This window comes from Synchiropus splendidus, chromosome 10, assembly GCF_027744825.2.
Source record: "Synchiropus splendidus isolate RoL2022-P1 chromosome 10, RoL_Sspl_1.0, whole genome shotgun sequence".
NCBI lineage: Eukaryota > Metazoa > Chordata > Actinopteri > Syngnathiformes > Callionymidae > Synchiropus > Synchiropus splendidus.
In genome coordinates this window covers 16,687,783-16,700,389 of record NC_071343.1, presented here as the reverse complement: position 1 = coordinate 16,700,389, position 12,607 = coordinate 16,687,783, and the positions used below count along the sequence as shown (strand labels likewise).

The window sequence follows — 12,607 nt, the reverse complement described above, 5'->3', positions numbered from 1 at the left end:
ACACGTGCATCACAGTTTCCAAGAAATGTTTCTTATTTGTCATCGGCGCACTCTTTGGAAAGTCAAGATAAAAGCATCACTTAGGGAGAACTGACATGACTTTCAAGTCTCCAAAATGTCTGGCTCTCGCCATGGAGCATGACAACTAAATATTGTTTCACTTAAGACCCATCTGTATTAAAGACACGTCTTCAGAAGCACATACTTTTCAAAGATACAAGCTTTTTTAAGTCAGAGTTGAGACAGTTTCAGTCATTTTAGAAGCTGTATGTGAAAGTCCAGTTGGAGGTGGGATTTGTCCATACATACACAGCAGTTCACACATGCAACCAGTGTTTAAAACTGGACATTCCAGTCGGCTTTGCGTGTGACGTTGTCGCCTAAGCTGAACCAACATCTCATCGAGCCTGATCTACTGACTTCAGCCTCAACAGCTCCTTCAGCCCTGAGTTTACACGTAATCCAATGTGAGCTCAGCCACAAAAGAGATTTCCAATTATTACAGATGGCTGCCAGACATGCTTGAGTGACTGACCCACACACATCCAAGCAGGAAGCCGCTTCTCAAAAAGGAAGAATTGGCGTTATGCTTATTGTTAAACAAGCAGGCAGGGAATTACTAAAACATGCTACGCATATAAGAGCTCACTCTCCTGAAAAACAGCCAGTCGGGAGTGTGTTGGTGAACGAAGAAATGTCACACACATTGATAACTTTCTTGAAGTATGTGACTCAAGCTGTTTACGCTTGAAAGTGAAACCCGAATTTAAAAGATTAAGTTGTTTGTGCAGGATTTATGAGGTTCAGTTGATGCCGGAGGAAGCGTGTGTGTGTGTGCACGCGAGTGCTTGAGACAGTGTGAATGCGTTGAAGGCGGTAATGTAATAATGTGCCACAATTAGCCAGCTATCCCGGAACACAGAGCGGACGGATGAGCAGTTCCGGCCTGCGGAGCCTCGTGCCACGGAGACTGACAGATGGATTGACAAAATCCAACATAGTTAACAAACAAACTTCCATCTATATTTAGAAGATGAGCTCAAGTGTTTAACATGTCAGCTTGCTGCCACTTTCCATCTACTGTGGAGGGCCGATGGCTTTAGGACAGGTGACTGGTGATTGGGAACATTTACAACAGGGGTGTCCAGACGGGTCCTCGAGGGGCCGCAGTGGCTGCAGGTGTTTGTTCCTGCCAATCACCTTTTCACCCATCTGTCTGCTGCTGCTTGTTTCTGTTGACATTTGAGTGGTTAAACTGTGTGTGTGCACTTGGTGGATTGGAACAAAAACCTGCACCCACTGTGGCCCCTCTGGTTTCACAATAATCTTCTAGGCGACAGATATTTTCAATGAAATATTTCACTTTGATATCAAAAGGTTATAGCCTGAAAAAAGAAACTTATAACCCAAAGCTAAGCAAAAAAAAAATAAAATAAAAATGTATCACCAATTCGTAGTGAATTACAACTTCTACAGATGGAGATGCTCATGGATACATGGAAACTCTTCTTCATCTCTCAAGCAGATGTAAAGGGTTTGAAGAGAATGTTAAAAACAGACACCACATTTTCCTTTTCATTTCTTTTCTTGTGATTCTTTGATGTCAGTATCTGTTGGGACAGTAGTGGGCGTGGCCAACCGCCACCCGTTTAGCCCACGCCCAGTTCAGAATAAATCAAACTGCCATGAGCGAAAACTAAGTGTCGTCTCCCTGTTTACATTTCAGGTATGTTTGTGAGTTGTTTCGAGTTGATGCTACTGTGCGTTGATGTTAGTGACATGAGCACTATTTGTTCACATGAGTGTGGATTCTGCTGAATGCAGTGTTCAGAGTCATTTGCCTTCTCCTCACTAGACGCCATCTTGCATGTTGTGTGTATCAGCCTGGCTTGAATGATCTTTTCATAAATATTTCTGTTGTGTTACGTACCTCAGTTCAGAATAAATCGAACTGCCATGAGCGAAAGCTAACTGTCATGTTTTGGAACGTCGTAACTACATCAGGCTTTATATTTGCAGCTTGGCTTGTTTAAATGCAGCGATGTTGCTCGTGATGGTGCTTAAAGGGTTAAGTCGAGCTGCAGTCTTGACTCTTCTCAGTCACATGCCACTCATTTCTGGAAGTCTCAAGGAAATACACAAGCTAAATTTCATTCTGATATTAAACACATTTCAATCATTTGGGGATTTTCAATCTTCATCAGCTGCATCCCTGGCTGCTCATTTTTCATAAAGGAGGTTAAGCTATGGGACACATACTCACTCCAAAGACCCTTCAAGTCAAGTGGTATTTTTGTCCCTGGGGACACAAAAGTTAGCCTGCCGTGTTGCATGTTGACGCTTAGGCGTTTCAATTGAATCAAATCTTTCCCCCCGTGTGACATTCCAAAAGTATGGTTGGGGTTAGGATGAGTATGCGCCTGGGTGACAGTATGGTTGGGGTTAGGATGAGTATGCGCCTGGGTGACGAGATTTCAGTGTTGCTTTACTTATGTGTCCCTTGGTACATATATTACCAAACGTCCCATGCATTACCTCATGATCATATGAGGGACTGAACATACCAAGTGATAAAGAAATGTTCAAGAACTCAAGAATGCAAGAACCATGGCTTAACCATACCATACCATAAAGGCAAAAGCGGTAATGGTTAAGTAGTGATGGGCTGGTGAGGCGTCATGAAACAGTGTCCTCATCTTCAGAGCTCAGTAGGTGGCGCTGTGGGTTTAAAAATGATGTGAGGTTGGAATGAATGAGTTGCTCAAAGCCAAAGGTTTATGGGCAGAGAGTGCCATCTAGTGGCCACTGGAATGAGGACACTCTTTCATGAAGCCTCACCAGCCCATCACCACATAACCATTACCCCTTTTGCCTTTCCAACAAGTGTTTTATTTACATTAACAAGCTCATTTTATTTGTGTGTATTCCCAGCACTTTCCGATGAGCTTTATGACGATCGTATGCTCTCATCACCACTTCACGTTCGATGCTAGTTACTATATCCAGCAGCTTATGTGGCTTTGTGCGTCACTCAGATAATGGACTCAATGTAATGACAGCCTTTCACAATGAAGCCATCCTCTTTGCTGAAGCCTTCACAAACCACAAACAAGAGCAGCAGACCTTGTTCTTACTTTTCCGCGGAGAACTTTAAGAAGAAGCTTTGAGTAGACAATAGTTTCTGCTTCCATTTGCAGCCGACTTAAACAGATCATTTTACATCATTTTATCTATCTATGCTCCCTGTTTAACAGTCACTGAATGTGCTTTGTTGGTGGCCAAACTCACTGACTCATGTTGAATGGATGTGGTGTCTCTGTGGTGTTTTACAAAACCGTCTTTTGTTGATGACGCAGAAACTGTCACCAAAAATGAGATCATTGACCACTGCCTTGATGCCACCAAGATAGAGGTCAGTTTATCTTACACCCAAAATGGCTGTAACATATATTCCTTTCAAAATACTAGTATCATTCAGCACACTGGAAGCTGCTTGAAGCAGTTGACTGTTCCTGACAAGCAAGTAATCCTACAAGGTTCATTCCTAGGTTCACTTCTAGTTCCTCTTTTTCTCATGATATATTGGAATGTAAACATATATGCTGACGATACTATTCCTTATGTTATTGCTCATGTTCTTTATCTTATTGCTCAATGTTTTACATATGATCTTCACAAGGTGGTGATGGTCCATACACTAGCGATAGCCCACTACAACTTCCTAGACTTAGACTTAGACTTAGACACAACTGGCTTCTACGCTGAAGCTGCCTCCCATCATTTACGTCAGTGAGCTGGACAACTACCTATGACTGATATTGCTTGTCATCTGCATGTTTTTTTTGGGGTCATGACCTCTCGACCTCCGTAGTGTTTGCGTGTTTCAGGTTTCCACTTTTCATACGATGGAGGAATGGAGATTTTGAAGTGGACCAACCAGACATTACATTGTACCTTTGACCCTGAGTAAAAGAGTTGTCATCTCTCACGTGGTGCTTTAGGTGGTTTACAAACGCCAATAAATACTCTCTTTAGGCGCCAAAAAAACACACCAAAGTCGTGGCTCTGCCAAAGCGATGCTGTCTGTGGCCATGCAAATGATTTTCAAATGAGTTCCCATCTCAATCGACGTCGGGGAGCGGCACCACCTGCTGCCTCATGTCTTCCCTGCTGCTTAGCTAAATGTTGCTTTCATTCCGGATCATCCGTGCTACAGTATTCTGACAGCCTGACATGCCTCCATGTTTGTAATCGCCGGTAAAAATGCGCAAAGTTGGCCTGAATGTTGGCAATTCATCAGACTTGGCTGAGCAAAGCCTCGAGGCTTCAACATGATCCCTTCATGTAAGTTGGTTTGTTAAACAGAGCCCAACAATGCAGACAGATTAGCAGAAGTGTAATGAGTTTAGAAAACAAGATTAGAAATGTTGGTCCAACAAAACGACAGAACAATCTCCAGGCGGCTCTGTGGCCGGCGAATGAAAACACACAACAATAGAGAACATTCTATCCCCTTCAAAGTCACTTAACACTTCAGTTCTGATGCTTGTCATCAGCCAGTTTGTGTTCTGCTGGAGCTCTCTGTAAGTTAAATCTCATTATCGTGGCAATTGAAAGTTGGATTCCTGTTCCAGCTGTTGCCCTGAAGATGATGGTTCCAGGAAACGCTCATTATAAATGTTCAGTTATGTAAATTGAGCCCAAATGTTCGTAATTCATTATGTCCTTCGCCTCATGTGGCCACTGGCTCCAAATGCTTCTGAACCAAAACCAAGTCACTCGCAGAAAATGTCTCTGTTTTCTCGAGACAAGGACATTTTTTGTTTGATTTTACTGCTATTCAGGGCATTTTTCATGCCACTGCTAGTCGTGCTACGCACTACTGTCAAGGCTATTCTGCCCTGACGTTCACTTGCACTTAGTATGGACACACCAAATACGCTCCACTTCATTTGGACAGTCAACATACTGTAGAGACGCGGTTACGCCTCAGGAGACATTGGTTGTTGAAGCTGTAAAATCTTATGTCCGATGGATCTGATTGAACTCAAAACAGAGGCCAAACATTTTTTAATACTTTACCGCGCTACAATTCTGTCCAGCCAACCAGCCATTTTGACTTTCCAATACCCTGCACCTTTTTTTTTTACGTGACTTGAGAGACGTTGCTAGCCGCTTTGGTGAGTGGAAATCAGCATACGCAACTAGCACGACATGCGTCGCCAATTCACATTTGGTGTGACCGTGTCTTAACATTTTTTAACAAGGTCATGAAGCTATGACTTTCCCTTGCTGTTGGGTTAGGGTTAGGGTGACCATGTTTTTGACTAAGAGCCCCGTAGATGGGTCTATTGAAATCAAGTCACCTAGTCAAGACTCACGTCTTTACAATGGCTTTCAGCTCCACCTCTGACTCCTACTTTTTTTATACTCTTATGCTGTATTTTTTTGGCTGCATGGGAAGAGTAAAGACAATATAACGTAACGTAACGTAACGTAACGTAACGTAACGTAACGTAACGTAACGTAATATATGAATCTCCACTGTATCTGATTCAGTTCAAGTATGAATATTTGAACACACTACACTTTTCTATAGAGAAACCATTGGCAGTAGCAAGGGCATGTGACTATGAGGTTGCTGGTTTGATCCTAGTTCCATTCTGATTTGTGTCCCTGAGCAAGACCTTGGTGGTTCAGATGGTCCTGCTGCCGTGAAGCGCGTGATTGTGTGTGTGTGAATGGGTGACTTAGTATGAAGTGCTTTGGCACTACATGAGTATGTGCCATTTACCATGAGAACCTCAGTTAAATGACGTGATGTTTCATGGTCAAATTAATCTGAGAATGCAAAAAAGATATTCTCGCTCTTCTTCTGCCTTCAGACAAATGTGCAACAGCGCTTTTAGTGTTACCGTAAAAAAAAAAAATAAATAAACACATTGATCTCCCTCATTAACTTCTTTACTGCTGGTCCTATAAAAGTATCTCACGCACTAAAGCGATGAGATCGAGTGAGGAAAGCCACTGGCAGAAGCCATTCGTAAAGATAATGCCTCAGAAGAGCCTTTCAATTGAACTAAACAATTATGGAGAGAACACAGATAAACAGAACAGCTTATAGAAGAAGGCTTGGTTAGTGCCACTCACTCTACAGTGTCTTCCCAGCTGCACCACTGTCTCTGGTCCAGCTCCTGCATGTCCAGTCTGAATTTGGCCAGACAAAACTCTTCGATGGCGTACTGGTAGCCTGGTGTGCAGCCTAGTGTCGACACACACTGAGAAACTGTGGAGGAAGCAGACAATAGAGTTTCAATAATGGGAGAAAATATCTGTTTTTTACACTTAACACTCTTCTGTAGTGCGCTCGGTAGATCATTGTGATCACTTCATGTTGTTATAAACAGGAGCGCTGGGGAAGAATCCAGAGTAGATTGGCACGGGGAAAGAAATGCTGAGGTTCCATGAGGTTTTTTTTTACATGTGTCCTGTCACTTCCGCTTCCCCTCTCCTCTTTGTTGTCAAGAGCGTTTCCATGGAGATGATCTGCACATCACCTCTGAAGGTGTCATAAGCTCCCATCTTCCAGCATTGTGTGCCACATCCGCTCCATTCGTTTGTTGGCTTCCTTCCTTTCCTATCGTGTTCTTGATCTGCTGTTTTTTTTTACCCGCTGCCTGGGTTGTTTATTTCGTGTGCGTGTGTTCTGATCACCAGTATTTTTTTTTTCTTGTCTCTGGTACCTCATGAGTACGTGCTGACGTTTGTGACCTTGTTCCTATTCTTTGTTCGTTGGTTCTTTTCTCAACTGCTATCGGTTTTATGACATGATTGATGAATAAACCTTGTGCCAGGTCCAGACCAGTCGCTGTCATCATGTGACTCGCACATCACAAGTATTTGGTTCCGCCCTGCTGTGGTCCATAACAAGGCCACCAGATTCAGTAGCGTTAGGAAACTTTACATAGCTTTTTTATACCTGCACAATAACACTACACAATAAGCCTAAAGTTGCCCTACACTATCCCTTGTCAAGCTGCCTTGAACACAACAACTACAAAAACTAGTCTTTTTGACTGAGTATATCAAGCTCTTGCTCGTGCATTTTTTTATGCTACATTACAAAAACATATCTTAAATAACTGTATTATTATCTATTTATCTAAGAATAAATATTTGCTAACACTTGATAATATTAAAATGATTTATTTTCAGCACTTGTTCTCTGAACAGCTAGACACCACTTACCCAAATTTCAGATGCTGATATATAAAGTATCTAAGATCCTGGTACTGCATACTGGTATACATGCACAATCTTCCCTCATTTGCGTGAGAGTTTCACAGTTTTAGTGCGAGTACCAATGCTGGTATCGGTATCGGGACATCACTAAGATGAACTGCATGTATTTACTTCCTGTAAAGAATATTGAACAGCATGATGACAACACTTGCCTCTGCACTTCACCCATCGTGCGCACGGATTATATTATACATATATTGATATGAGGTGCTATACATACCAAGAGACATTAATGTAATACACACAACTAAGGGAGCACCAGCCCAACTGCTGTATCCTGTCTACATGTGATGCAGCCAGTGGTGTCATGTGCATCAGTGTCAACTAGTCAATATCTGATACCTTAAGAGTGAGAATGTATGGTTACTGTGCGTTGAAACTGGTGACCCGTGGGATTTGAACATGCAAATGAAGTACCAAACTAAGTTCCCTTCTGGCACAGAAACACAGTGATTCCATTTACAAAGGTCTTAGCGCCACAGCCAAAAATCAAATAAGTAGAAAGCAGTAGATACACCCTCGAATGTGACTTCTACGTCTTCTTAAACATGAAGATAATATTTTAGGCCCAAGACCAGGATAAACTTTCTGTTAGCTCAGACACAAACTTAAAAAAAAAAAAAAAAAAAGCATGTCAAAGATGAATGAATTATCATAAGGTCGGAGGCGGTGTTCTTTCCTCATCTGGAATATAATTTGAAAAGACATCAGACCGGGTGCATTCTGCCAGCGATGTTGGGTAGAACAAACTTCCCTTTGACCCAAAGGAATGTATTTGTCATGCAAATGCAGTTAGCTTGACTCATCTTCTCTCTGAGCCTGATGGAACCACCCGAGCCAGCAACTGTATCAGCTACTATTTTCTTCACCAAAGGTGAAAAAGACAACTGAAAATACAATGGTACAGTCGTGTTGAAACAACTTTTCACCACTTAATTCTCCACTAGCTCCCCAAAATGGCTCTGTATTCAGATTTGGCCTGTTCAGCAGAGAGTGAATTCAACAGGGAACAAAATGTAATTGCTCCTTATTTAATTTAAAAAATGGAGAAACAGTGGACAGGGATGCGAAACAAGAAACTCCCCAGTTGCTGTCGGACCCTCAGGCCTGACTCTGCATTTCCTGCGCGAACGTCACTGAGCTAATTGGACCACAGTAATGATGCCACGCATGGATGCTTGTTAGTTTATCACAGAGCCTGACGGAAACAACACGCTGCATTCTAATGACCTGGAGGTTAAGTCACTGCCAGAGTTAAAAATGGAGGAGCGCAGTGTTGTGTTGAGCAGTACATTGCAAGGAAAGCCACTTTACACCTCATTTTGATATGAGGTCAGAACAAAGTTTGGGTGTGTCTGATGAGGGTCAGCTCGAGTTTGCACCTGTTATGGACTGAATGAGTCAAGAGGTTAGGTGGGAGTGTCAATGGACCATGATGTTTGCTGATGATGTAGTGATTTGTACTGAGTTTCATTAAAAAATAAAAGTCGAAATACTACTTTTAAAGGGATATTTTAGCAATTTCAGCAATAGCAAATACACTTCCGGTGTGTCTCTTCCAGGTTAACCTTTCAAAGCACTTTCCAAATCAGCTCTTTGCTCTTCTGGGACTGACCTCCATCTTGCATTTGACCCTTTGTAATAGCCTCCATACACTGACCTTTCCGCCAATTGCTTCATCTCAGATGTGAATGTAAGAGCCCATCCTTCGGGAACCACCGCTATCATGTGGTTTTGTTTTATTTTTACCCCCTAAATACATTTTATTTCCAAACATTCCATGTTAGCAGCGATACATTCATTCCAGATGGTTTGATGGGAGTTTTATTGAATGACACGCAGTTGTCACCCTCTCTGCTAAGCTAAATAACTCAAAAATGGGAGAAGATATCAATAAAAAATTTTTTGGAATCGTCCGTCGGAAGCAACTGTTCTGTCATCTGTTCAGTTATCTGCCGCCCGCTTATTGCAACAAATGATTCCCAGTGTAAGAAGTATAAGTTTGCAAAATCGTCGCCTTTTTCAAAATGTGCCTCTTAGTTCCCTTCAACAGATTCTATATATATATATAGAATATATATATATATATATATATATATATATATATATATATATATATATATATATATATATATATATATATATATATATATATATATATATATATATATACATACATATACATATACATATATATATATATATATATATATATATATAGAGAGAGAGAGAGAGAGAGAGAGAGAGTTGCTTAAATGAACCTGTTTCTGGATAAAAAAAGAAAGAATGAATGTTTAACTGCTGCAGCGCAGTAGCAGACTATCATGAAAGACACTTTTGGCCTGCTCCCTTCCTGGCCCACACGTCACTATTGCCAGTGTCAGCTGACCAGACTGGTTAAGTCACAGCACTGTACAGTTACAACTCTCCTAAGTGGTTGACACCTGACCTGCCACATGCTGCCTCCTCTCTCTGTCACAGTGGGACTTCTCCTTAAGCTCACCTCCGTGTCTCTGAGCCTCCATCCAGCAGTCATCCTTGTGTGCGTCGGAGAGTGCGTTCCGTAGCGAGACCTCTATTTATAGAATGTTATGCTCTCTAATCATCATCATCATCATCCGAGATTCGTAGCGAAGCAAAACAATACAGGAAAAAAGGGAGGCCCACCGCCAGATGAGAGAGAAGCAGCATTTGCATGTCATCACTGAAAAAAACCCCAAACAAAAGCAGATGAAGGAGACGGCCGCCAACTTGTTTGCATCCTCATTGTGACACCAGCATATATTCACGGCAGAAACACTTCACTGCGTCTCTGCTCCCAATGGATCTGTGTGAATTTAAATCCCTTCTGCCGTGTTTGATCGCTGCTGTTCTCCACTAACTGTTCCTGCCCCCTGCCAGCTTCTTATTCCCAGACTTTCTAAAAGCGGTAAACAAAGTTCAGTCAAACATAACTATATGCAGTAAAATGATGCACATAAAGGTGGATGTGATAATGATTGAGAAGAACAGCTGGTAAAACACAGAGACTGAGATCCCACACTGCGACACGTGTTGCTATGGGCTGCAGCGCAGTCCCACAGTACTCACTCTTTGAAATGACTTTTCTCCTTCCCACACGGAAAACAGTTTTATTTTTATTTATGCAAGCGATTGCAAGTCGCACAATATTTTAAGATCAAGAAAAAAACTAAAGTTGAGTCCAGTATTATACATTACACGTGATTGGTTACCGGTTGTTCCAATTCCTTTGGAGGACATTTTAATTTTGGTGCCTCCCATCGATCCCTCAGTCGCGACACTGGCTGTGTGCTCAGCGCTCACACGTGTCTCCTGCAACAGCACGGCAGTATGAGCGGTGATGGATGGCACAGCGTCACCCAGCGTGGCTTCACTTTGCTCACAAAGATGAAGCAGCTCCAACGTGCGCCGGGACCCAGGCATGAAGACAGTGTATCGTGTTTGATCTGTCCAGTGGGTCACCCTGACATGCAGGTCCAAGCACTACATGAGCAGCCACCCTGGTCCTCAGGGAGACTAATACATTCTTCAAGCTAGAACTGTATAGACCAGTTCAGAACACTGACACTCAAAGACGCATTCCAAATCCACTACAGCTCAATCCACGTGAGCATCATGGACTCTAAATGAGAAATCATGTTCATAACTTCATTTTACTGCTCATTATTGTCAGTAATAACAGCTTTCATTGATGTGATTTTCAGTGTAATTTGGGCATATTTGACCAGGAATGAAGAGAAGAGGAAAGAGATCTCTCTGATCCAGTCAGAGAGCGAGCGCGAGAGAGGGAGTCACATTTCATCTGGGGTTTTTTTTTGGCTCGGAGTTGTCACTGTCAAATGAGGCTTTCATTTGCTTCCCGGTAATTATTTTACCTGTCAGCAGTCGAGCTCCCTGTGAGGGAGACACCCAGCTGCGAGCTAATAAGACCAGGCTCACCTCACCCAGTAATTGCACCGAGGTTTCACAGTGGACCTCGTCCACCCATCAACGTGTACCGTCCCTGGAATCCCACATTAATGGGGAGAGGAAAAAAAGAGTTGGCTGGTATAAGCTTTCAAGATGGTTTTATGAAACTTCATGGAGACAAGGCTCCCTAAACATGGCAAGCTTCTCTGTGCAGGGATGGAGGCTGTGTGCTTTACAATGATCTGGAGATGATGGAACTCCTCAGCCTGCAATACATCCTTTCAAACTACTTCATCGCGACAATATGTTCTTAATGCCTCAGCTAGCTTGACATGATTCTGAGTCTTATTCAGGTGACCAAGCTTCTTTTTTACGTAACATTCTTTATGCATCCCACCACCAAGCTTCTTTGGTCAAGTTGTAGTTGAGATGGTTGTTCATACATTAACTTCTGCCACAATTCTGAGACTTAAGAGACTTTGAATTGCATTTAGCTATGAAACGTAAACCATAGGACACGTGTGGCAACCCTTCACCCCGCAAAGAGAAGGTCACTTCTTTCTTTAAATGTGTCATCACTATGCCGGTGCCGCCAATCTCACATGTTTGAGTAAACTGAGGAGTGTCCAACTTCTACACATATAACAACTTCTAGTGTGAGTCTGACAAAACAAAGGTGAATAACTGCTTAATCGAGTGCTTTGCCTTTTGGCTCAGCTCTTTTTTCATCACGCTTGACCAACTCACTTCCTCTGTTTCTACTGGGGTGCTTCCTGTTCTGGTCTATCTGTATCAGCTACACATACCTGCCGCATCTGAGGATCTATCGTGTTTTGTGAACTGAGATTTTGGATTCTTTGTTCAAAAACAACTCTTATCCGTAGTGTTGTTGCTTATAATCTTTGGATTGAACTTCCAACTTCCCCGAATCATCACTGGCAGAGGCACAAAGATGTAGATCGGATCAGATCGGATCGAATCTAACCTAAACTATTAAACTGAAACCTCACAAAAATTTTAAACCAAGAGCGCCACCTGCTGATCTCTGAAAATGAGGACACTGCTTCTTGAAGCTTCATCAGCCCAGATGCTTGGCAGAGGTCTGCACTCACTGGGTGTTTTCTTGTCATTGCTATTTATAGCTTTCAGAAAAAAAACATCTTTACCCTCTTGCATAAAAATGTGTTGCAATAAATCATTGTTTTTCCAAAAAATGTCTCATTTACAGACTACTGGATCCTTGGAATGACACAAGCATCACAAGATTGATTGTGATTCCATAAAACTGAAGTGGTCATTCATCAGGCTGTATAAATACAGATCTGGGACCGGATTCACTGAAGAGAAGTGGAGATTTGTCTGAGCCACAGCCAAC

At 42.2% G+C, this 12,607-nt stretch overlaps 1 protein-coding gene across 2 annotated transcripts in view; it reads right to left on the bottom strand.

The window, feature by feature from the left end:
- Positions 1-12,607, bottom strand: part of ramp1 (receptor activity modifying protein 1) — a 61,363-nt gene that overhangs the window by 20,412 nt on the left and 28,344 nt on the right. For both annotated transcript variants that reach the window (XR_008415913.1, XM_053876600.1), the window contains exon 2: positions 6,151-6,286. Coding sequence is in view for 1 of the 2 variants with exons in the window: in XM_053876600.1 (XP_053732575.1) it covers positions 6,151-6,286 (136 nt within the window). In the remaining variant the exon portion in view is untranslated. The remainder of the gene's footprint in view (positions 1-6,150; positions 6,287-12,607) is intronic.